This window comes from Lissotriton helveticus, chromosome 1_1 (assembly GCF_964261635.1).
Source record: "Lissotriton helveticus chromosome 1_1, aLisHel1.1, whole genome shotgun sequence".
NCBI classification, from domain to species: Eukaryota; Metazoa; Chordata; class Amphibia; order Caudata; family Salamandridae; genus Lissotriton; species Lissotriton helveticus.
This window is the reverse complement of record NC_136057.1, coordinates 1,005,569,246-1,005,596,638: the sequence shown is the minus strand read 5'-3', so window position 1 is coordinate 1,005,596,638 and position 27,393 is coordinate 1,005,569,246. Positions and strand designations below refer to the sequence as shown.

Sequence of the window (27,393 nt, the reverse complement as noted above, 5' to 3'; positions counted from 1 at the left end):
CCGTAGTAGTATGAGGAGTAAACCTGTATTCCTCTACTATTCACCATTTCTATCCAATTAATCCCTTTTGTTTAGCAATGTGTATGTTCTCTTTTCAATGTCTTATTAAACTACTCCACCATCCCATTCGTTTCTGTATAGTAAAATGCGCCTTTCTTGCGAATAATACTCCTTTCATTCAATAACTGCTCCAACTTTTTCGAGATTAACTGGACACCATTGTCCATGAGTATGCACTTGGGACTCCCTTCCTTGGCAAACACATCTGTCAAGAACGTTTAACTGACAAAATAGTGATTTTATTAGTCACCTCCACTTCAGGCCATCTAGAGGGCATGTCCATCATAATCAGCAACTATTTAGTGGAAGAACCTAATATTTATGGGTCACACCATATCTAATTTAATTCCAAACCTCCTTTGGAATCTCATGGCCAACAATGGGGATGTTCTTATTTCCAAAGTTGTCACTCATCCTGCACTCACAATAGTGTTGCACTTTCTTGCCTCTAGAGGGGGAACTATTCTGGCACCCCTCTAAAAAAAAAAAGATTGTTATTAACTGAAAGTTCTCCTGCCACTTTGGCAAAACCAGCCAAGTAGTATCAAAACTCCAGTTTTGTTGCCATTGGGAATGGCTTCGCAAACCCTCTTTAATACATCACCTTTCTCCAGTTCTACCATCGATTCATCCTCAGATACGCATCCATGGTGATAGCACAAACCTTGAAATCTTCTTTGTTTTACGACGTGTCGTCATCACCGTCTGTCCTCAGAGAATCCTCCACTAATCTCGATATGCAATCAGCAACTTTATTATCAACACCAGGTAAGTATGTAACTACAAACTGATAAACTTGTAGTGCTACCACCCATTTACAAATGCACAATGAATACATGCTAATCATTTCTTCCCAAACACTTCCTAAAGCAGTTTATGATCAGACTGAACAAAATGTTTTACTCCCCATAAAAACTGCTTGAATTTCATGTAGTCCAGCATACTTCCAGGGCTCCCTTCTCTATAGGTAAATAGCACATTTCTGCCCCTTTCAATTATCTACAAACAAATGCTATTGTCTCCTCTGTACCATTCTGGTTTTGCTCCAAAACAGCACCTATACTTTTATTACTGTCATTTGTGACAAAACAACAGGGTATACCAGACATGAAACTCTTCAAACTGAAGCAAGGCTTAGTTAGCTTTGTTAGTAAATTCCTTCTTACACTCCTCGGTCCATGTAAACTGGACCACCTTCTTAATCATACTTTAAATGGTACTCGAGCAACTAGCAAAATCTGGCCTAGAACTCAGCCATCCCCAATAAAGCTTGAACATCTTCCTTCTTGCCAGGGTGAGATAAATCCTGGATGGCTTTGATTAGATCTTTTTTGGGCTTAACCCAATCAGATGTGGTAACATGCCCCTAATAGTTCTCGGGACAACAAAACATACATTTACTAATCTTCAGGGTAATACCCTTCAAGCTTAAAATCCTTTACACCCTCTCTGACTTTGATTACATATTCCTCCAGTGTGTTATTGAAAATTAAGACAACTTCCTGAAAAAATGTAATTCCTGATAGTTTACTTAAAGTATCATTCATGCTGAACATAGACAAAAAGAGCATTTTATTGAAACGAAACACTCCAAAAGGTGTTATGAACACCATTCGATCTTTAGAGTCTTTACAAAGATGAGGTTCCATCAAGTGTGGTGAGAAATTTGGCATCAACTAACAAACTTATCTCCATGATGTTAGGCAAAGGAAACATCTCCTCAGTTACTTTTTTGTTAAGATGTCTGAGGTCAAATTAGTCTGTCACCAGAGCTTTTGATAGCAATAAGAGACCCCACCAATTGTGAAGCTTTTACCGTCTCAATTATTCCCTCCGCTATGAGCCAGTCCAATTCAGTTTTCACTGCATCTTGCAAAATAATAGGTACATTTCTCCCTTTACACTATTGGTTTAGCACCATCTTTTAGTCTTATGTGACGCATATACCCTTTGACACAACCCACTTTGTTGGGAAGCACCTCAGGAATTTCTTGCGGAAACGTCTCTTACATAGTATCAATTATCCTGACTTGAGCTTGAGGGTCAGAGTTCAGGTCAAGATAAATTCCCATGAGTTTCTGATGAGGCCAACTCAATACTGCGTCACCCTTAACACACAGCTTGAGCACGGGATAACATGAAACAGTAAATAGGTCTTTTAACATGTCAAGAAAGAATTGGAATGATAAGTAGAGCTACGCAGAGAGGTTGCTGAAAAGTCCACAGTAAACCAGGAAAATTAATTCAGTTAAAAGGCTCAATCTTCCACATTATCACCAATGATAAAAAAGAATAGTTCCCTGAGATGAAGGAAGGAGAACATATCCAACTACAGCAGAACAGTGAGAATCCAATACAGCAACCGTCATCACAATTTTACTTTAAGCATAAACATTCTATAAGGAACATACCATCCTTACATGAAGCAGGAGTCATAACAAAACATCTCATTTAATAAGAGATGTTTACGAATACCATAGACGTCTTTGTTTAGCTGTCATGTGAATGAAGAAGTTCAATGCATGAACTCTGAGTTATAGAGCTTAAAGCAGTCTGCTTGGAGAAGAGAAAATAATATTGCTGGTATCAGTACAAGTCCAGTGACCTCCGCTAATCACAACAGAGGATTCAAGCCCCTCAGAGGCTGCAGCAGTACCACCAACAGCAGCAAAAGCAGCTTTATCAACCCAGGTAGTCCTCTTCAGGCTGAGGTTGATATGAGGCTTTGGCTGCAGTAGGAAAGCCTCTGGCCAACAGTGATTCCTCTCTCCCACCTTTTCCATCCCACTCAGGTGTGGACTGGGAGTGGGTGAGCATTTGCAATTGTCTGGAAGATTGGAAAATATAATTGGAAGAATAGGAGTGCTGAATATTGTACACAATAGCTTATCTGAGGTTCAGCTCTTCTCCTCCAGCCTTTCTCTCTCCAAAGAAGTATTCTCAATTCCAACACAATTTACTTCAACAAGGGATCAACATTGTTACAGAAGGAAGCCTTAGAAATGATCCCTCCTTCCCAAACAGAACAAGAATATATTCCAATTACTTTCTGGGTTAAAAGAATAGTCTATTGAAAACATTAGGGCCTTTCTCAATAGCAAAATGTCAAACAAATGGCCTAAAAAGGAATTTCAGATGTTGCCCCTCTAGCAGATCTACCAACAGTTACGTAAAGGTCATTGTATGTGCACAAAAGATGTCCAGGATGAGTACTTTCTTATTCCAATTAGTAAGACAAATGGCAAAATTCCTGCGGTTTGTTGTGGCAAAAATCATTACCAATACAAAGTCCTTTCCTTTTGTTTCAAGACCACGGCAAGAACTTTTATGAAATGCATGGTGATTGTGGCTGCACACCTAAAAAATTAAAGCAATTTAAATGTATTTTTACCTTCCGAAGGTGTCCACTTCTTGTGAAGTTCAGTAATGCTTCCAGATGATGGTTTTTATTCTGCAGCATTTGGGCCGAAGAATAAATTACACAAAACCCTAATTGGTTCTATTCCATCCATTGCCTGGGATAATTCCTATATTCACCACCAGCAAAAATGTGTTCTTTGGAAGAGCGACTTTCTACTATCTGCTTGAAGTCTTAGTCTTCAAAGACGTTGCATCTGACAGCCTATTAGATCTATTCTCTGCTGCCATAAACATTGTACATCTCCCTGGCACTGCGTGCACTGTTACGGATGAGAACACTGAAACAGTACATGGGGAATCAGTGTTGCCAAACCTCAGGTAACTGGGACTACATATTACCTCTCTCAAAACCTGTGATCCAATCTCTTCCTTGGTGGTACCAGTCTAAAATGTGTCCTATTTAATTCAGCTATATCTTCACTGGTGATGGTGACCGATAACTCCCTTCATGGATGGAGAGCACATGTGAATCACCTTTAGATTCAAGGGACATAACAAGAGATTTAGAAATCTTACCATTTCAGTCTCCTAGACCTGAGGGCGCGCTGTCTGGTTCTCAAATATTTTCTTACAGGTATTCAATCAACTCAATTTTTAATTGAGTCAGACAACACAACAGTGCATTATCTAATCAGGCAAGAAAAAAGGGAGTCCGGAGTTCTGTCCCTCAAACCTTAAACTACCTTTATCTCCGCATTCCAGGAGTTCAAAACTTGGATGCAAACTTTCTTGTCAGTATTGTTTAAGAACGCCACAACTGCTTATTAAATTATGAAGTGCTGCACAACGTCCTCTGCGAACAGGGATTTCACCAGATAAATCTGTTTGCTAGAAAAAAAAATGCCCAAGCTAAACCTCCAGATGTTATCAACCATGTACTTTGGGAAATGGGCTTTTTATAAGCTTGTTTACGCTCTTCCACTGAAATCCTTAATTCCAACTATCACTGTCATCCTACGAGGTTTCCTGTTCAGGTTCAGAACCTGTAGCCAGGTCTTTTGTCTTTTAACTTGGCAGCCTGGCTTCGGAACCCTTTCAATATGCAAACTTGGATCTTCTTTGAGAATGTATTGATATATTGAAGGAGACATGGTGTCCAGTCACCAGGTTATCCTGCGCTTTAAAATGAAAGAGGTTCTTCATCTGGTGCATTCATGGATCAACCTGAGCAGATGCCCGGAGTAGGCAGTGCTCCCATATCTTATCTCTTTGCCCAAGGAGGGGTCTGCAGATACCTCGCTAAAGAGACTGCTTATAGAAAATTATCTTAATAAATCTCTCCTTTTATAGTTTGTTATAAAAAGAAATGTTCTTGACGGAATTAAAAGGCTTTCTTCCAGTAAGAAGAATCTCTCCTTCACTGGAGCTTAACGTAGTGCTCTTTAAATTAATGTGCCCTCCTTTTTAATCAATTAATAAGGCTATCTTGCAGCATTTATCTTGGAAAGCAGCTTTCCTTGTAGGTATCACTTCTCCTCATGAGAGTAGCTTATATCCAGGCACTTTGTTGAAATGAACCATACAAGGTTTACCACAAATATAAAGTAGTTTTGAGAACTCACCTACATTTCCTCCCAGTTAAGGAATGTATCCTTTTTCGAAATGCGTAAAGAAGCCACCTGGAGGTCCCTACATAACATTACAATAAATTGTGCTAATTCAGATTCCTCAGGCAGTGCCCAAGGGTTATAGGCATGTATGCAGAATCGTTTTGCTTTGAGAATCTTTTTTGTTATCTTTCTCTGCCTTTTTGTAGGAATGGGCTTGCTATTTATTCAGTGCTTATGACTATAAGTGAAGATCTGCTTGGCAAGAAGGAATAGTTGCCTATAATCCTCGTTCTCTTCCAGGGGACTCTTCATTATAGGCATAAGCAACTCTCTCTACAACAGAGAAATCCACCCTCACAATCTACATATACTCTACCATCGTCCAGGTTCGAATGATGATTTCACAGAACAGCTTATGGAAATTATTATTTCAAACTCTTCCCCTCACTCCAAAGACATATACCTGGGTGATTTCAATCTCCACTGGGATAACCCCCTAGACAAGCAGGTTAATGCTCTCAAAACCTTCCTAGCAGACCATTCCTTGACCCAAGTTATCTCAATGCCGACTCACTCAAAGGGTGCCACTCTTGATTGGATCATATCTAAACAAAATACTATTGAATCACTCTGTTATGCCCTGTGACTGGTCAGATCATCACATTATCACCTTCATAATTCCATCAGCTTACAATAAAACTTTCCCGAAACAAAGCAAGCAAAAGCATTGGATAAGACACAAAAAACATATACTGGAACAACCTGGCCTCCCACTGTGAGAAGGCTCTCACTCCCCCCCCCCCCCCCCCCCCCCCCAATAACGTCTCATACGTCAACGTCCTCACAGCTCACTACAACTCCTCAATGACCATAGTCTTTGATCAAGCCGCTCCACCGAAACTCAAAAGAATTCCGGATAAAGACAAAAAACCCATGGTTCAGCGGAGCCTTAAGTGAAGAGAGACGCAAACTTAGATCTACGGAACGGAAATGGAGGCAACATCCCCCCCCCCCCCGTTCATCTTAAACTTCTCCGGAAATCGAGAAACTCGAACAAGAAAAAGTATCCTATAATCAAAAAAAGGCTTTTTCAGATCAGAACTAGACCAGGCCAAAAATAGACCAAAGAAACTCTTCGAAATCCTGAAACAACAATCTTAACAAATTAGCCAAATCCTCACTCCTAACATCGAAATCAGTGTTGAGTAGTGTAGAATTTTCTTCATTTTTCACAGCCAAAACGAACTCCCTTCAACTAGAACTTAGTGCGGCGGCATGCAACTCAGCCACCCCAAAGAGCAGTCAAGCCGAAATTCCTGCACTGCATGAGCTACCGCTGACCAAAAATAACTCTCACTGGGCCACTTTTAAACTCTACGATCTCGATGACATCACCAAGATTCTAGCAACTACCAAACTTAACAACCTCTTCAACAACCCTATCCCCTCAAATTGCTTACCCCATATCTGCCATATCATCTCACCTCTCTGGACCAAAATCATCAATGCCTCACTAGCACAAGGGCACATCCCAGATTGCCTAAAAACAGGCCAAGTCACCCCATCCTAAAAAAACCAACAGCAGATAACTCCGACCCCCAACAACTTCAGACCAATAACCAACATTCCCATGCTAGCCAAGGTCCTGGAAAAATGTGTTCAGCAACAACTGAGCCATCACATATCGCACTTCAATCTACTGAACATTCACCAATCTGGTTTCAGACCTGGGCATAGCACAGAAACCGCCATCCTGCACATAGTAGATGACACCCTTCAAGCCCTTGACCGCAATAAAACATGCCTGCTAGTTTTACTCGACCTCTCATCAGCCGTCGATACCGTCAATCACGACAAATTACTAGGAAGACTAGAAAACAGGATGGGTGTATCTGGAAAAGTCCTACAGTGGTTCAAATCCTTCCTGGAAAACAGAACGCAATCGCACATGATCAACAACAATCTCAGTTTCCTCTCCTAACCTACTGGGAGTTACTCAAGGCTCCACACTATCTCCCATGCTATTCAACCTATATGTCGAACTACTCACTGAGTTACTACAGCAGGAGAACATCTCCTTGCACATGTATGCGGATGACACCCAACTGTACATAAAGATCTCCTCCATCAAAGAGATAAAGACTATGAATCTAGCTCTCAAAGTCAGTCCAATGGCTAGCTACCAACTTCATCAAGCTAATCTCTCAAAAAACAGAGTTTCTCTTAATCTCCACCGCGAAGAACTCTACTGAGACAAAGGAGTGGATCAAAATGATCACTGCATTGAATTGCACGCCAACTGTAGTTGACTCCTCTATATCTCTAGGGATCACTCTGGATAGGAACCTTACCATGCAAAACCACGTCAATATATTAGCTAAAAATGCCCGCTTCCACCTCAGCTATCTCAGAAAAATGAAACCATTTCTCGAGAACTCGGACCTCAAAACCGCAGTTCAGTCCTTATTTATTTCAAGACTTGAATACGGATGTACCACCCTCGCTGGGCTTCCCAAAATCTCAACCGCCCCTCTAAAAGCCTGTCTCAATGCCGCTGCAAGACTCATAACCGGTTTGAGGAAATTGGACCACATATCGCCACACCTGAAAGCTCTCAACTGGCTACCCTACGAAGCGCGAATCCACCTAAAAATGGCTTGCATCACTCACACGGCGCTACACCATAACACCCCCCAGTACCTTGCCCAAAAACGTACCCTTTCTGGAGGGAATAGACTTTCAAGGAGCGCAAATAATCTACTTCTGAAACCCTCACGGTTCAAAAAGACAAACTTCTAACAGAGCATTCTCCGGAGCAGCGCCAAGAATATGGAACTAGTTTCCTCCATTCATCAGAAAAATTTCTTCTACGCCTCTTTTCAAAAAGGAAGCAACATCATTCCTAATGCGCAAATTCCTACCTTAAATCCGCACAACCGCGACACCAGTTCCTCAACCCCTTAACTACCTCTACTCTCAGGTTGCCGGACGCAAATTGAAGACCTACACAAACTTGATTTATCTTTTACTGCTCAGAACATTTCTTCTCATTACGGCCACGAGAAGTGAAGACCTACAGGAACTTGAATGGTCTTTTACTGCGCAGAACAATTATGCTCAATGCTGCTACTTTTTAATATGTTCAGATTATGTTTCTGTGTATGTAACGTTCCCCCGTTGATTATGATCACGGTCCGCCTTATGTAAAGCGCTCTGATACCCTAGATTGGGTCTGGTTCGCGCTCTATAAACCTTTAAAAATAAAATAAATATTGTTCTCAGGATCCTCCTCCTCTTTAAAAAAAAAAAAAAAGTAAAAAAAAAAAAAAAGAGAACTGGCTTTAAGTCATTGGCAGAACATGTTGAGATCCTTTTCCAACGACCTGCCCATGAGTGGCGTGGAGGTTCAACAAGTGTATGTCCAGCATTATCTGCTGGATGAATGGCAATTCCCTGAATATTAATGCAGACAAGACTGAAGTGCTTGTGTTTGGCTCTCAAAACTCCATTTGGTCAAACACCTGGTGTCCAGATGTCTGCAGACCTCTTCCCACACCTGTCAAGTCAGCTAAAAACATCCTGGTTCATTTTTTATAATCCTCTTGAGTTCTGATGCACAGGACAGTCGCATAATCAGCACTTGTTTTTTCATCATTTGGACCCTGAAAAAGATTTTTCCTTACATTCCATCGGAATTGCACCAGACAGTCGCTATCAACCTTGTCACCTCACGGGTGGACTACTGTAGTGCACTTTACCTTAACATCAATAGTTCCTCCCTGAATAAACTTCAGGTTGTACAGAATGCTGCAGCCCGCCTTATTCTGAACATTTCAAAAAGGCACTCGGTTAGAGATGGGATTCGTTCCCTTCATTGGCTTCCTGTCAGGAAGCTAATTTCTTTCCAGGCCTTGTACTTGGTTTTTAAGGATCTTCATCATAGGGGCCCCAGCCAAAATGAATGCTCTTTTTCATTGGTACACTCCTGGCAGACCACTTCGATACTCATGGTGTAAAAAAACGTAGGATCTCCAGTTTTCAGAAGACTTTAGGAGGTGGGCTCTTATTGGTAGCTGCCGCCAAACTATGGAACACTCTGCATACCTATCTCAGAAGCAGATTCCTTAATGTCCTTTAAAAAACATCTGAAAACCTAGTTCTTTTCATCTCAAAATCCTTGATTCTTGGCTACTCTTGCTGATTCATCTGTCCGGCTATAGCGCTTTGGCACTTTCAGGTTTTAGTGCGATATATATATGTATGTGTAGGGCTTTCTTTAATAAATCAGGTCTCACACGATTCCATGGCTGAAGAGACGCGTTGCGGCTGCTTCACAGATATATATGAGGCTTAAATAAAACAAGACCTGCAATACCACGAAAACTGGTGTCCGTATTTCTTTCTCTGAAGCATTTGCCAGCTGGTAATGCGAGAGACGTTCGGGAAACTGGTTGGATATATATATATCTAGATCTCTATCGATCTATCTCTCTCTCTCTATTTCTATCTCTCCAGTCTCTCTATCTATATATCTCTCCATTCTCTCTATCTCTCTATCTAGATCTCTATCGATCTATCTATCTATCTATATCTCTCTCTATCTATCTATCCTACTGGCGGTCGCCAGTAGGTATTTCTAGTTAGGACCTATTTTCCAATGGAAATCCGCACATTCTATTTCGTAACTTTAGCGCCGGTTGACGAATCGTCGCGAAATTTTCAAAACTGGTGGGGCGCTCCGGTCCACTCCTATCCTGAAAGTTTTGGGGGGATTCGTGAAGGGCGGGGCTGAGAAGAAAGGGGGGTCCCAAAACGTGTTTTCCCCAGGCAATATTCCATAGGTACCGTTCATCGCGGCTACAGCCCGCACGGCTGAACGGAATTACAACAAATTTCGCAAAGTGGTAGTCCTTGGTTCAGACTTGTGCCTTTTGCTTATATCGTGAAAATCCTTTCAGTAGTTTCTGAGAAAATCACATTTAAAAGTACATGTGTGTGTATATATATATATATATCTATGGCCTCGGAGGATCCGCGGACCCTGCCGTGCACGAGCTGCATGCTTATTGGCTGTCAGCACTCCAAACCAGGAAGTTTTGGCAGCCATCTTGTGCCTCGGTAGAACCGAGGCATAAGAAACCTAATAAACAAATGCGAAAAACGCGAAAAGGGGGCAGGGTAGAAAGACCCTGACCCCCTAGGCCTGCTCAGGGGGTCCCACAAAGACCCCCCAAGGCCATTTTTAAAAAAAATAAAAATCCGCGCAGAATGTGCGGATCTTGCCGATTTAAAAAAAAAAATGAAGTGCGGCTCCCGCACTTGGATGATAATTCGCTCCGGGTGGGCCAAATCCCAGGGGCATGATGAAAAAAAAAGTGTGGGGGGGGCCCAATCTCCGCCACACTACCCCGGGGACCGCCACCCCCCGGGGCTTTATCATAATATACGCAGGGGCTCACGACCCCCCGCAGCCTTGGGGACCGCCATCCCCCGGGGCATCTTTAATTTGGGTGGGGGGCTCTAAGGCCCCCCCAGCCCCAGGGACCACCACACCGGGGCTTTTTCATTCAAATTAGTTGGGGGCTCTCAGGCCCCCCAGCCCCGGAAACCGCAACCCCCGGGGCTTAAAATTAATGGCGGGGGGGCTCATGGCCCCCCGCGGCCCCGGGGACCCCCCCGGCTTTATTTTTTTTAAGTATACCCTGTGTGGGGGGGCTTAAGCCCCCCCCACCCACGCCCCTGGGACCACCACCCCCCGGGGCTTTGTAAAATGTGGAAGCCTGGTCAAGGCCATGGGGACTGCCACCCCCAGGGCCGGCTCCTGCAGTGTACCAGGGTGCCCAACCCCGCGACACTACCTTTGCAATGACAGGTCGAGAGCCTTGCGGCTCCCACCCTGTCTTTTTCCTGAGCTTTCATTAATTTCCATTCCTTCTGTTTTAATTTGATGCCTGGAGTACCGTGCTTGTTCTTATTAAGTGGACAACTTTCTTTTTATAGATCTATATAGATATACCTCAAGCCCTCCATCGACATGCTCAAAATATAGAACAGCCTCCCACACATACAAGACTTGCCCTCATCTCTCCTGGTTTGAAGACCATCCAATTCATCAGTTAGGGCCCTCATCCATTGGGCTATTCAACAATCCATTGGGCTATTATGGATTTCTGTCTACCGGCTAAGGACAGGTCCCAGAATCTTCCTTCTTCCAGTTTTTCTACCCTGATTTCTCAGTATGCAGCACATTGGTGCTCTCATTTGGGTATGTGCTGTAGAATGTGTGGATATATATGATATATATATATATCAGTTTCTGGCTCGAGGCACAGAATTGAGCGCCATGAAACCAAATGATGGAAAACTTAGTTGGTAAGATGAAGACATTATTCATACATTCAATGAGGTACATTGATAAAGTGCTCACATTTTTGTCCTCATGTAGAAGGGTCCTTGCAACCTAGTTGACTCAATGATATGCTTTTTCTTTAGGCCTTGGCATTGATAGAGCTTTATAATGCCCCTGAAGGACGTTATAAGCAAGATGTATACCTACTGCCGAAGAAAATGGGTAAGGATATTTCATCTTGGTTGTGTGATGTTGTACCCCGATAATTTGATGGAAATTTTGTTAAACAGTTGCCTAGCTCGTCTGTCTGAGAAAACCGCTTTTAAAATAGAATATTGACTTTTACTTACGTTGACTATACAGCTGGTTCATAATTTTGCGCACATAGAAACATAGTGCAGGTGTGATAGTATTACCAGTTCTGCATCGTAGAATCTTCATTGGTAGTGATAAAGGTTAGAAGAATTCCCTGCTACATGGAGAGACCTCTGAACCCTTCATATCAAGATGTATTTATTTATTTATAATGTACTTTTATAGCATGAATTGTTTCTCCGAGAGGAGTCTCCTGCTCTAAGAGGAAGATAACCACTAACCCGAAGAGCCATGTTAGTAGGCCCTTGTGAAATTTCTTATGGTTGGCCTTAGATTGAAGGATAGTAAATTCCACAGCTTAGGTACCAGATGAGAAAAGACTTGCTTCCCTAGTCGGGAGTATTAAACCCAAGAAGTGTCCCAGTTGCATAAACCTGTTGATCTTAATGCACAATTTGGAACATATTTTCGTTTACACTATAGCAGGGACTTGACTATAAAGTGTAATGAGAGCAATGCATATAACCTTGAACATTGATCATGTTTTTACTGGATGCCAGTGTAGTACTCTATGGGATTCTTTGACACAGCAGCTTTGAGGTAAGCCCAAGAGTTGAAGGCGAGATAGAGACTTCAAAGGAAGGCCAAAATATATTATACTATAGTAATCAAGGCATGATAACATGATTGCTTGAACCACTGCTCTTAGCACCTACGTTGGCACCATAGGTTGCACTTTGCAAAGGAAACCTAAATAATAAATACAAGAAGAATAAAACCGCAATTAACTGTTTAAAAAAAAAAAGATTAGTGTCCACATGCAGTCCAAGATCTTTAGCAGGCTCTGAAGGTTTAAGAACCGTGCCCTAATCAGAGGGTCACTTATGAATTAAAGAGGGCAAAAGTCCAGAAGCCCAGTTAAATCTCCATTTAGCTTCAAAGAATTTTGACTTATTTACTGAGCTACTGCAGCCAGCCACGAATATAAATTAGAAGCCCTAGCTGATGCATTGCTCACTGAGGTGAGAATTTGGGTATCCTCAGCTTAAAAAGCCAAAGTCCAAGTTGAGTTTAGCCAAGGGAGATTTGTAGATGGTAAAGGTGGTTGAACTACATGCTGATCCTTGTGGAAACCCACTGAACTCTGGCCTGGCCACATAACAGAAAGTGTGTAGAGTAACAATTTGAGAGCTCAAGTAAAAACAAAGTCAACCATCATAGTGCTTATTCTTGAATGCCTATAAATCAAAGATGCAAACAGTGCCATGTGAATACAGTAATGAATGCTGCACTTAGATCAACTATACAAAAAAAGTGGTGGATGAAATGCTTGAATTATTCTCAGCCACGGGTAATTACTTGGGGCGCGTTCCAGTCCATCATTATTTTGTACACCATGCAACCTCAGTGTGAACGGGTGACAGTTGGCTGATCCATACAATTCTGCCCCTAGCTATCCTGGCTGAAGAGGGCTGAAAGCCCGAAACCGGTCCTAGGATGCTTGTTTCCAGTCCAGGGAGGACCTGGCTTGGCAGTTCGGGCTGGACTGTTTCCATGGGGCACAGGGTCAAGACTGATTTGCATATGGCTGGGTTCAAACTGGAATGGCATGGTGAGCAAAAAAACGATGGATTTAGGCCCAGATCTCTGTACTGGGGTGAATGTATGACACACTTCTAGGAGTTACCGAGAGTCTGCGACACAGTGTCGACCGCGGAGAAACATCCGCCCATATTCTTCTCGACCTGAGCGCGGCGTTCGACACTGTCTCATTCCATTCTTCTTGCGGCTCTCCAGTCCCTGGGTGTGGAGGGTGCTGCCCTAGCCTGGATAGCCTCTTTTATAAGAGACCGCACTTTTCAGGTTTTTTCTGCATCTGCCTCCTCTACAATTTGTCCATCCTCAAGGGTCTATACTCAGCCCCTTACTATTTAATATCTATATAAGACCTTTGGCCACTATTGTGGAGGAAGCCGGCCTTACCTTGTACTCTTACGCTGATGATACACAAATCATCTTCTCTCTTTCCAATGAAAAATGCAATGACACCTCTGCTTTGAAAGAAGGTTTGATTTGTGTCTCCAAGTGGATGGAGAGTAATTTCCTGAAACTAAACGGCGATAAGACTGAGGTTGTGATACTAGGCAGGGGTAAGGACCTTTGGGGCCCCCACCACTGGCCCAAGGACAAGGGACCTACCCAGCAGCCTGCTACTGTAGTACGCAATCTCGGGTTTCTCATTGATGAGAACCTTACAATGAGACAGCAGGCCGTAAAAGTGGCCTCTATCTGTTTTGCCACCCTGAGATGGCTTCAAAAAATCCTGTGGATGTTGCCCCCTTCGACTCAAAGAATGGTTGTCCAGGCGTTGGTTGTTTCCCGTCTGGACTACGGTAACGTCCTGTATCTTGGAGTCGACCTGACAACCATAAGAAAACTTCAGGTTGTTCAGAACGCTGCTGCTCCGCAACGTTCCCAGGAGAACATCTGCCTCTCTAGCATTCCGTGACCTTCACTGGCTAAAAATTCCAAATAGAATTAAATTTAAAGCCCTTTGTCATGTTTTTAAAATTAAGCACGGCTCAGCTCCTAAATACCTTCAGGGCCTTTTCCAGGCTTATAAGCCTAGCCGAACTCTGAGATCATCAGGGAATGGTGACTTTTCCATTCCCAGATTTAGGCTAGCTAAAATGGGAGGCCGTTCCTTCGCCCATCTGGGTCCCAAATTTTGGAACACTCTTCCTGTGACCCTAAAAACAGCAACAAATCTTTTTTGTTTCCGCAAGAGACTTAAAACTTGGCTCTTCCAACAGTAAATCGTAGCCTCTCTTCAGTAAAATCAGCATACGAGTTGTTCTTCAGTCTGTCCCTGAGCGCCGGGAAACCCACTGCGGGTAGCTGTGCGCATTATAAGTTTAAATAAATAAATAAATAATTAAATTGTTCTGCATTCTGTCCATCAACTGTTGTTTTTGCCTAGTGGGCTATGTAGCAGGTCCGTTGTAACAAGACATCCCTCATGACATCATCTTCCTGATGTTTCTGTCACCCCAGCTAAGAATTTTCACTTTTCTTTGTTAATGGTGTATCGCATGTTTTCACTCATGTACTTGTGACAGAGCTTTTGCAGTCTTAGTACAACTGTCCTGCTACATAACCCACTAGGGGCAGAATTTTTATGTATCAGCAAACGCTATTTCTGCACCTGTATATGGAGTTCCATAACTACACTTTGACCAAAACGTATCTAGCTCTGTAATGCTGGCCTCACATGTTAGGACTAAAGCTTAAGACTTCGCAGCAGACATTTTTATTGGCGCCTGCTTATGATGATGGTTCTTAGTGAAAGCTATTAACGCTTTTTTATCAATTTTTTATGGCTTTTTCAAATAATGTCATGTAGATCCTATTTTATTTTTAATCAAGTTTTCCAAACATGTTTAACCACTTTGTATATTGATATTGATTTATCTTTTTAGTAACATGTTTTGTACTTCGCTTTTATGACTGTCGAATATAGCTTGTTTAACCAGTATCAGCCAACTGTCACCCATTTTGACATCTTTTGACCGTCATTACTTTTACGGATACGATTGCATGTGTGTCACTGTATATTAGGTCGCAGATTGTGCCCTTATCTGGCATACATTGATTCTGATTGTGCAGCATGGGCGCTTCAAATTAGGGTGCTTCAAATTAGGAGAATCTTGTCTATGCTTTTGTACGAATCATGTATAACTGTTCTTGTTACTGGCAATGTTTCACGGTGTACATTCTCTTTTGCTAAGATGGAAACCTCCATTTGGAGGTGTGCCTTTGACTACCCAAACACTGTTGGTACCAATATTAATATACACAGATGTTCATGTGTTGAATTGCGTCTAGGTCACACACACTGTTCGCACTTGACAAATATCGACTTGGATAATAAGCAACAAGTTGACACATACATATACCAATATACGCATTTGAGATGTGACCTTGTGGTACGTAGCTTTGTTTGACGTTGTACTTATGATCACTACAAGATGGCAACCATACTAAGGCAGCCAGTCCTCTTTCTAAGTTGCACTTTCACACGTAGTCCTACTTTTGTTTTCATTTTGTACATGTAACTTGCTCAGTCTCACTGTACACTTTTGTGTGATGAAGGCCGCTTGACGGCCAAAACACTTCATGTTGCAAGTTATGAATGAATAAATCTGCTGTTTTGGATATCCATGTCGTTCCTGAGAGCACGTCTTACTACTTTTCGCTTTGGTGTGTGTGTGTGTATATATATATATATACATATATATATATTATATCTAGGGAGAGAGATAGATCGATAGATATCCATCCTACTGGCGGTAGCCAGGAGGTAGTTATAGTTTCCATAGGAAAAGCCCCCCCCCCTCCCCCCCCCCCAAAAAAAGAGCCTATAGGGTATTTCTACCCTGCCCCTTTTTTGTTTTTTACATTTTTTCTGTGACTTGGCTCAAGCCAAGTCGCAAGATGACTGTTCATAGTTATGGTTTGAAGTGTTTTGCAGGCAATCAGATCTCAGCACGGGATCGGGAGGTGTCACGGATCCTCCGCTTCCCCAGACATACAAATTTGGATTTCCTTTAATATCTCTCAAACTACTCAATGGATTTACACCAAATAACAGAAAGGCACCTCACTGGGCCAGCATCTACCTTTCTGCCAAACTTGGTTTAATTTTGTTCAGCAGTTTGGGCTGTAGCAGTGTCTAAAGGTCCTGTAGAAATGGGGGAAATGCGTTTTGCCCCCCTCTCTTTTCTTGGCCCCTGCTTGACAAATCACCCCAAAACTTTCAAGACAGGAGCTGAAGTGAGTATCACACTAGTTTTGAATTTTTGTTAGGATTTGTCAAAAGCATCAAAGTTATTGGCAAATGAAAAACGCTCTTCATATGGAAACTGGGACTGGCAACAGTAAGATGGATATGGATATATATATATATATATATATATATATATATATATATATATATATATATATATATATATATAATATATTCATCCCAATCACCTCCTTCGGGGGGGCAACAAAGACTGTTTCTTTGTTTTCAATTGGGAAGAGCACTTGGCATGTCTTTAGAACCTCTTCCTTAGAAGGTGAAACCCTGCTTGGGGATGTTGGTCCTGCAACAATCTCCATAAAGGGATCCACTAGGTTGAGATACTGCTGCAAACATGATGTCTCCTTTCCAGCAGTACCTCGTCTGATTAGATATGCTCCCCGAGCACTGATCAAAGTGAAAGTGGTGCTGACTGCACTCACTTTCGATTAGTGTGATATCAGCACCCTTCTCATCGCCATGATAAAAAAATACATCATCTTTGAGGCATGGGAGAAGCATTCCTCTCTAATCCCAACATTTAAAATAAATAATCCTGGTACGAGCACCTGAAGGATTTTCTGACTTAATGTGGAGGATGAAACTTTCACAGCCTTCACTTTCCAGATGTAATGGAGAGAACATGAACATCACATCCTCTGCATTTTAGCTGTTAAAGATGTAGGATGCCTTTTTTCAACTCCTATAATGTCAGTCATCAGGTGGCACATTTCCTCATTACTTAGCCATGTAGGCAGCAAGTTGTGTTCTAGATTCTTCAATTCATTTTCGAGCAGTTTTTTTTGTGGTAGTGCTGTTGTATTCCATATACGTACCCTAATATACACTTAGGTAACCACATAACCCTTCACCTATATACTCCCCTATATTACATACTTAACGGTTCTTTGGGACTGACCTTTTACCTAGAAACAACACTGTGCACAGAACGCTGTATTTTCCCTGGTAAAAGCCTTTACACATTATGCATGAGGATTATTGGAAGCACAGCAGGACTACCATCTCCTGTGTAATATCTATGTACAAAGTTCATTCCCGACGTCATTCCAAGTCCAACACAGAAACTGTGAGGAAGAACCCCCGGGGAGACCTATGGGTATATATACATCACGTCTTGCTAAGACAGGCAGAGGAGACCTGGACTTCCCGGCCGACACACTGACCAAAGAGGCTCAAGTTCCTGCATGTATAATGCTTGCAGCAGTAGAGAGATGTGACAGACTGCTTGGAATAAGATGCTTACTATAGTAGCCATATAAAGTGTATGTTGTCTAATGCTCTTTTGCAGCAAAAATTATTTTGCTGTGTAATCAAAACATATTGAAGCCTGGATAATTTGCCAGTGTACACCAACGGCAGTTATTGCATACACACTACCATTGTACTGTTATACCCTGCCTCATGATAATGTGGTTAGTATTATGTGTATGAATATGCTCTGCAATGTTATTAGCATTTTGAACAGTCCATGCTAATGTTGTTGTACCACGTATGCACTCACTACTATCTAAAAAACAATTAAAACATTTAAAAAAAATCTTATTACACATACGTCAACATCAAAATATAGCATTATCATGAGTCTCATATTCTATGCATCCTCAGTACACAAGTGCATAATCGGCAATCGATATTCGTATATGACAATGAGCATGCTACAATCAGAATCTCAATCTAATACAAATCTCTCCTCCTGCCCTCTCCCTCATCTAGTTTCCAGGAATCTCCCAGTTGCCCCTATAGGCTTCCCACTGTTGTCATACTTTCCCCCATTTCTTGGGACAACCTCTACTTTCGTATATAGTCTTTTCTGTGGTAATGCACCAGTCCATTTCTCGCTTCCATTGCGTTGCTGTTGCCGTTTGTGTGGCCCCCCCTCAAGCTCTGGCAATGTTCCGTTTGGCAACCATTGCAGCCACTAATAGCCATATTTTTGGGTATTTAGGCCATGCTTGTTCCCCTGATACACATTACATATGCCACCGGGCTTCAAGAGGAACCTCCTGTCCCACCACCTCTGACATTATGTGTATCACCTTCCGCCAATAACGCTGGATGACCGGACATTCCCACACCATATGAAAGAAGGTACCTCTTTGATTACATCCCATTTGACATTGTTCCGTAGGAATGAGCTCCAGCTTGAACACGAGTATACTAGTGGAATAGGATCTGTGAATTATTCTTAGTTGAACCAGCCTGAACCTTGCTCGAATCGCCACCTCCATTGGGCTATGTAAAAAAAAATTAAAAAAAAAGATTGTAGCTGCAAGGCATATGTGTGAGACCACTTGTTGCGATATATTGCTGCTTTTTTGGCAATTGGAATGGACCCCTATAGCCATCTTCCTGCATAAGCCTATGTGAGGTGGCGGAGAAGGGGACCAAGAGACCCGGATAGGATGTGCCCAATAATACTTTATTTCCGTCCACACGTAGGGATTTTTCACAAATACAAAAGTTCTGGACTGGTACAGATTCTTCCTTCAGAGAGCAGGGAACTTCTTCATTCATTTGTAATTTTCAGGGTCGAGGGACTTGTTCTTGCCGTCCAATCGCTCCAGGCATAAGAAAGAAAAGAAAAGCCTTGATAAGGGGGTTGTCCTGTCTGTTTCAATAGTGACGTGGGTGAAGGGAGTGAAGGAGAGTGCACCCGACCGCCACCAGTGACTCGCACGCTCTGAGTTTAACACACCTTATGACTGTTGTCAATCAGAGTATAGGTGGACGTTCCGTGTGTGCTGTTTAACCCTCCCTTCACCTCCCCGTTTCCCATTCCCCACACAGCCCCTAGTCGGCCCCGTACCTTGTGGAGCCACAACCCTGCTGGACCGTGTCCGCCTTCTGCGCGTTGCAGGAGTAGGTCCGGCTCCCTTCTCTCGTCTTTAGTCAGTGTCTCTTCCCGTCCGACCTCCGGTGTCTCCTCCTCCTCCGCGTCGACGAAGATCCTCAGGTTCCCGAGTCCCGGACAAACCAAAAAGGTCTTGACATTCTGTTCTTCACCTGGCACCTCCGGCTTCCCCGATGTTGATCCTCGATGAGAATGCCCAGGATATGTCTCCTCTTCTGCTTTGTAGGAGAATGAGTCCGCTGACCATCCCACGTGATCGGCAGAGGCAGCCGTCGGCAGAGAATCCTTAAAGAGATAGTACCGATCTGGTCCAAAGGACGGGGTCCAGAAACAGAGGAGTGGACAGGGAGTGAGGTAAGGGGGTAACTGATCCTGTCGTAGGTCCGACGAGGTGGGTCCACTACCCGTTACAGCCTATTGTTATAGTAGCCCTAAATTCACAAACATTTAGACAAGCCTACCCTGCTCTGATAGTAATTAATGTATAGATACTGCAAGCAAAAAGTGCATTTATTTTAGTATGGTAGACAGACCATTTGAGAATGTGAGCAGTTTTATCGCTTTTATTGACCCTTTATCAGAATATTTCCTTCAACGCTACTTTCTGCAGGGCACATGTATTCTAGAGAGATGATGTAGACCGTTTGGATAAGTGTGTTAAAACATAACAATCACAGTATTGGCTGTGAGGTATAAGTTTTGCTCAGGAATGCCCAAAGAGGGATCAACTAGGTTGAGAGAGCCAGGGCCTGGGATGCACTGGTGGATACCATGAAAGATCCAGGACCAGAATTGGGAATCCATGCCACTGATGCGATCCCTTCAGAGGAGTCGAACACCTCACGACCCAGGGGCTGGGGTGTCCGGAGGAGACCCGAGAGAGTCTGAGAATAACAAGTAGACTAAATTGGTGAGTTAGGAGAGTTCACGAATAGGAGAATATCCAGGAGCAGAGTGGAAATAATCCTGTTCACATCTCTAAGGCATGGCAGCGATCTGCAGAAGGGGAGCGGGAGTTCGCAAAAGGGCTGTTTTGAACGAATAATGTTGATACATGCTCTTGTATGTGATGTAATTTGTCTATACCTATCAACATGTCAAAAAGAGTATCCTGACTAATATATACATTGTGTGATTATTAAATGCAATAAAATCTGTTATATATATATATATATATATATATATATATCACAGTATTGGGTCCTGACTCTCTTGTCTTCCTTAATAAATGTCTTACTGTACCTTAAAGTTGCACAAATAAATACTATGTTATATGTAAGGTTTCAACTGACTAGGAGTTGGCATCCCCCAGATTACTTTTTTTAGAAGCAGCAATGCCAAATAGCGGCTTGAGGCTACCACAGAGAATAACCAGTCCGTCTGTCTCCCTTCTATTTTCCTGCTTCTGAGTAGTCTGGTTCTCCCCGAGGCTCGTTATTATTTTCTTTGTTTTCTTTATTACACGCCAACAAAGAAAAGATGGCTGGCCTGTTCTAGAAGGAGCTGGAGATGGCTTCCCTTGAGTTTGGATCCCACTGTGTAGTTTTTATTCCCAAATTTGACATGCTCTTCCTCAAAGTGGATTTTCATCTGTTAGGTGGCAGTCACTCAAATTTACGATTTGACTTCCAAAGTCCTACAGGCAGAGTAGATTTGCAGCGTGGCAACACCGAAGTTTGGATGCCACAACAGAGTTCCAGACCAGATCTTCAATAAAGAAGGTGTTTACTGAAGTTTGTGAACAACTTTGTAATCACAAACAGAAATAAGTGCAAGCTATTTCGGTTCTAAATCGGGGGTGAGTGAGGTTTAAGGCTTTGGCACATTTTAAGCATATACATTGTAAACACATTTTTGTAAATCAAAGGGTAAATATCACTTTTCGAATTGGAATCATTATCATTTTCTCCACAACAAACATCATGTGGACCTAGGTGGCATCAACTTTTTTTTTTAGAAGTAGAGTACAATGAACGTTACATATGCCATGCAGAAGTTATAGCCCCTACAGCCGTTTTCCCCGGCATTCATCTCACTTATAGAATTTAATTTGAATATTAGAATTTAAACTAGCTTATTGTTTAAAGAACTAGAGAAGGGTATCTCTCAAAGATGTTCAATCTCTGTTTTTCAAATGTAAAAATGCAAAGCCTTCCTCCTTGAACCTGCTGCACTTGCACTGCTATTTGGAGTTTTAAGACTGAGGAAAGTAGGATGAAGAAATTTAGATGACAATACAGTCATAGTTAAGAAATTAGCATTTATCCTGGAGACCACCTTGCTGCTGCTGAAAGACTGATATGACAAATCACTGTGTTTTGAAATGAAATGCAGTATTTCTTTTTTCATATAGAGCTGGTTTGAAAATAACTTCTGTGAAATTCTAAAGAAGATATTAGAATTTTTGGAAATACAAAATCAGTGTAACATAATGTTCGAGGCATATGAGCTGCAGATCTTACACTGCGCACTAGATTGCCACCTGGTGTTGGGCTCGGATGATTGCATGTTGCTGTCGTCTTGGAAGAAGTCTTTGTAGTCACGAGATAGGTGACTCCTCCCTTGGACGATAGTGCGCATGGGCATCAGCTCCATCCTTAGATTGTTATTTCCGCCACTGGGTTCGGATGAAACTTTTCCGCTCCGGTTCGAAATCTACTTTTCAAGTACTTCGATGCGTAAAAACTTATTCAAACTTCACCAAACTACTTTCGATATCGACAAACATCGTCTCGACTCCCATCAGCTCGATTCCGGTCGTCGACGCGGGCTGTTGGGTCTATCCACGCCGTGAGGCCTACACCTCATGGAAAGGACGCCATTCAAAAGATGCCCCAACTGTGGAGCAAAGTTCCCACACAGTCACCATCACGAGGTGTGTAACCTGTGCTTATCACCAGAACACGACGAATCCAGCTCCGCAGCCTGTGCGTCCTTTCGATCTAAGAAAACCATTCGAGATCGGAGGGCCCGTGGACACGTCATGCAGAGATCGGCCCCGGAACCGGTGGATATCTTCGAAGAAGTTCCGCTCGTTCCCAAAGAAGATTCAGACGATCTCCAAATCGTATCAGAGGCAGACGACTCAGATGACTCATACCATCGCGTCAGCGCTTGAGTACTACTGCACCGGCCCCATACCCACCACCCAAATCGAAGGCAAAGGTCAACATTCCGCCTCCGGGGCCAATTCGCGACCGAAAACACACTTCGAAAGCCCCGCCATCGAGCCCGGCTCCGAAGAAAATACTCAAGCCTTCCGGTAGCTCCTTACCGAGCAAGCCGCACGTGCCGATCCCACCAGCTCCTTCGGCACCGAAACCGAACAAAGTCTCGGCTCCGAAACTGTCGACTTCTAAAGACAAAACTATGAAGCCAGCGTCTGACGCCTGGAAGCCGACCGGACCAGCTTCCACTCCAAAGCCAATATCTTCGGTACCGAAACCTACAAGGCCTGATTCTGATGTGCCCAAACCCTCGAAACAGCCTACGACTCTGAAAACAACACTTTCTGCCCCGAAAACTACGCCAAAGGACACAGTTACAACTCCTAAGGCTAAAGATAAGCAGCAACTACGCCCGGAACCGAAAAAATCGCCACAGGCAAAGGTTCCGCAACGAGAAGAACTTTTCCAACCTGATCATCTACAAAAGAAGATGTACATTGACCCAAAGACAGGTCATGTATCCACTACACCACACAGGAAGAGGAAATTAGACACATCACCTACACGTGCAGTGCCTGTTAAGAAGAACTCTGCCACATCTCCTATGCACACTTCTTCTCCTATACTTCCTTCTCCTTCATCTCCTGTTCCTCCTAACAATTCACCTCTAAATTCTCCTGAACACTCTCCTCCTCATTCTTCACCACATACACCTCAAAATGATGATGAGTATAGCATAGGGGGAGGGATAGACCCAGATGAGCCTTTTCCCTACCCTGTTGATGATCCAGATTCGGAGTACCCAAACCCACAAGATGTGCCAGACATTCCTGACCCACAGTCCTATCCATCAAAAGCTTCTCCTCCAGAAGACAATATTGGTTTTAGGCACTTACTGAATATGGGTGCCATTTATCGTGGGGTCACTATGCGTTCAGATGAGGCAGAGGAAGATTTTTTATTAGATACATTTGAACAATCACAAAGGTCTGTTCAAATTCTGCCTATGATCAAAGGGGTCATCAAACATGCTCCACAGGTATTTAAAGACCCTGTACATGCTAGGATCCTAAACCCTAGAATTGAGAAAAAGTACAGGCCTGCTCCTGGTGATCCAGCCTACATTAAAGGACAGCTACCCTTAGATTCCCTAGTTGTCACAAATGCTAGGAAAAGAGCAAACTCTCAGACATCAGGTGAAACACCACCCCCTGATAAAGAATCTAAGGTGGTAGATGCTTTAGGCAAAAGGATAGCTGCACAAGCTACTAATACATGGTGTATAGCTAACACGCAAGCCCTCCTTGCAAGATATGACGGGGCTCATTATGATCAGTTAGAAAAATTACTACAACATCTACGTGACCAATATAAGGCACAGGCAAACGACCTTATCAAGAACGCAAGTTAATTTCAAATGCCTCAATCAAGTGTGCACTTGATGTAGCAGACACTGCATCTAGAGCTGTAAACACTAGTGTCCTACTTAGAAGTCATGCATGGCTACGCATTTCAGGATTTAAGCAGGAAGTGCAAACTACCATCTTAAATCAGCCATTCAACCAACAACAATTGTTTGGACCAGAGGTAGACACAGCACTTGAGAAAATGAAAAAAGATACAGATACAGCCAAATCTATGGGAGCTTTGCAATTCACACAAGCTAGAGGCTCCTTTCGTCGCTCCTTCTATAGAGGAGGCTCCAAACAGACTGGAGCAAACAATACATCTTCGTTCAAATCCAATACACAGGCATCCTCTAGTAAAGGATATTTTAGAGGAGGCTATAGAGGCAACAACAATGAAGGAAGAGGTCGAGGCAACAACAATAATCAAACCTCTTCCACCACAAAACAGTGACTTCCCTCTGCTCCCCCAACAGCACTCCTCTCCTGTGGGGGGCAGACTAACACAGTTCCTACCTGTCTGGAATTCCATCACAATAGACAGGTGGGTAAGACAAATTATCCAGTATGGCTACTGCCTAGAACTTACAGCTAACCTTCCACACATACCACCCAGACAGCATCCAATGTCTGCAGAACATCTTACGCTGCTCAAACAAGAAGTCCTATCACTTCTTCAAAAAGACGCAATAGAAATAGTTCCTTTACAACATCAAGGAACAGGGGTTTACTCGCTGTATTTTCTAATACCCAAAAAGGACGGGGCACTAAGACCAATTCTCGACCCAGGCCCCTCGATCACTATATACACTCAGATCATTTTCATATGATCACTTTACAACAAGTGCTCCCATTGTTGCAACAAGGCGACTTCCTTATAACACTAGATCTAAAAGACGCCTACTTCCAAATTCCTATACATCCTTCTCACAGGAAGTATCTGAGGTTTGTACTGGAAGGACAGCATTATCAATTCAAAGTCCTTCATTCGGGGTAACAACTGCACCAAGAGTGTTCACAAAGTGCCTAGCAGTAGTAGTAGCATAACTCAGAAGACAACACACACATGTCTTCCCTTATCTAGACGATTGGCTCATAAAGGCCAAGTCATCAGTGTGTCCAACACACAAATCAGACAATTCAAACATTGCACGACTTAGGGTTCACAATCAACTACACCAAGTCGCACATACAGCCCTCTCATATACATCAATATTTAGGGGCTGCAATAGACACATCTACAGCTCTAGCGTATCCCAGTCCAGCAAGGATATAGAGCATTCAAGCCTTAGTCACAAAGTTCCAACATCAACACTCTCTCCCAGCCAGAGTGTTCATGAGACTAATCGGCATGATGGCATCTGGCATCTTCATTGTACCATATGCAAGACTGCAAATGCGTCCGTTATAGGTATGTCTAGCACAACAGTGGAATCAGGCTCACGGACAACTAACAGACCTGGTGTTGGTAGACAGCCGCATACATCACTCTCTGCCATGGTGGAACACCAAAAACTTGACAAAAGGGCGACCGTTCCTCAAACTTGTTCCATAAATAGTACTTACGGCAGACTCATCTCTCACAGGATGGGGAGCCCATCTCCTACATCATACAACTCGAGGGCAATGGAACAATCAACAAAAATCATTCCATATCAATCACCTAGAGCTGCTAGCAATATTCTTAGCACTCAAAGCACTCTTAGCACTCAAAACAAAGCTGTCTTAATCCGGACGGACAACATGACAGCCATGTACTTTATACAAAAACAGGGGGGGACACACTCTCTACAGCTGTGCCAGCTTGCACAGAACATTTGGAGATGGGCCATTCCACAAAACATATATCTGTTAGCAGAACACCTTCCAGGAGTTCACAATCAGATAGCCGATCTGTTAAGTCGACAGACACAACAGATTCACGAATGGAAACTACATCCGCAAGTTCTTCAACCATTCTTTCACAAGTGGGGTCATCCAGACATAGATCTGTTCGCCACACACAAAAACACAAAATGCCCAACCTTTGCCGCCAGGTTTCCACACCCTCTGTCCAAGGGCAATGCGATATGGATGAACTGGTTAGGCAGATTTGCGTACGCTTTTCCGCCACTACCACTAATACCACTAATAGTGCGCAAGCTATGACAACAGTCGCTCAAACTGATTTTAGTAGCTCCCACATGGGCACGCCAACCGTGGTATACAACTCTGCTAGAACTATCCCTAGTTCCACACCAAAAGCTACGTCTGACACCATCCCTGCTAGCGCAGAACCATGGAGACATCAGACATCCAGCCCCAAGTCAACTGAATCTGGCGATCTGGCTCCTGAGGTCTTAGAGTTTGGTTATCTTAACCTACCACCAGACTGTATGAATATCATAAAGGAAGCCAGGAGACCTACTACTAGAGCTTGCTATGCTGCTAAATGGAAAAGATTTGCCATGTACTGCAACAATAACCAAATAGATCCCCTAGATGCTTCCATCCAAAATATCATTTGCTACCTTCTACATTTACAAAGATGTAACTTGGCATATTCATCTATACGCCTACATCTGGCAGCAATTGCTGCATATTTACAAAATAGACAACATCTGTCTCTATTTAGAGTGCCTGCTATTAAATCATTCATGGAAGGATTAAAAAGAATCATTCCTCCCAGGTTACCACCCTCTCCAGTGTGGAACCTAAACATTGTTCTTACAAGGCTCATGGGACCACCTTTTGAACCTCTACACAAATGTGAACTGCAATTCCTCACATGGAAAACAGCTTTTCTAGTAGCTATTACCTCTCTTAGAAGAGTGTGATTCAAGCTTTCATTATACAAGAACCATTTTTACAATTACACCGTAATAAAGTGGTTCTCAGGATAAACCCCAAATTCCTTCCAAAAGTCATTACTCCGTTTCATTTAAACCAATCTGTAGAGTTACCAGTGTTTTTCCAAAACCCAGACTCTGTAGCAGAAAGAGCTCTACACACACTAGACGTTAAAAGAGCTCTCCTCTATTATATAGATAGGACCAAATCCTTTCGCAAAACAAAGCAATTGTTTGTAGCTTTCTCTCCACCACATAAAGGCAACCCCATCTCTAAAGCTGGAATTGCAAGGTGGATTGTAAAATGTATACAAATATGCTATTAGAAAGCAAAACGTACACTAACTGTTCCTCCTAGAGCGCACTCCAGATGCAAACTAGGAGCCTCCATGACTTTCTTAGGGAACATTCCCCCAGAAGACATCTGCAAGGCAGCAACATGGTCTACAACACACACCTTCACTAAACACTATTATGTTGATGTGCAAGCTAAGCAGCAAGCTGCAGTAGGCCAAGCTGTCCTCAAAACACTCTTTCAAACCACTGCAACAGATACAGGTGACCACCGCTAAGGGAAGACACT

General features: G+C 42.8%; 1 protein-coding gene across 4 annotated transcripts in view; it reads left to right on the top strand.

The window, feature by feature from the left end:
• The window catches only part of AHCYL2 (adenosylhomocysteinase like 2), a 438,561-nt gene that overhangs the window by 371,883 nt on the left and 39,285 nt on the right, over positions 1 to 27,393 (top strand). For all 4 annotated transcript variants that reach the window (XM_078677646.1, XM_078677649.1, XM_078677653.1 and 1 more), the window contains exon 15: positions 11,523 to 11,601. In XM_078677646.1, the coding sequence (XP_078533772.1) occupies positions 11,523 to 11,601 (79 nt within the window). The remainder of the gene's footprint in view (positions 1 to 11,522; positions 11,602 to 27,393) is intronic.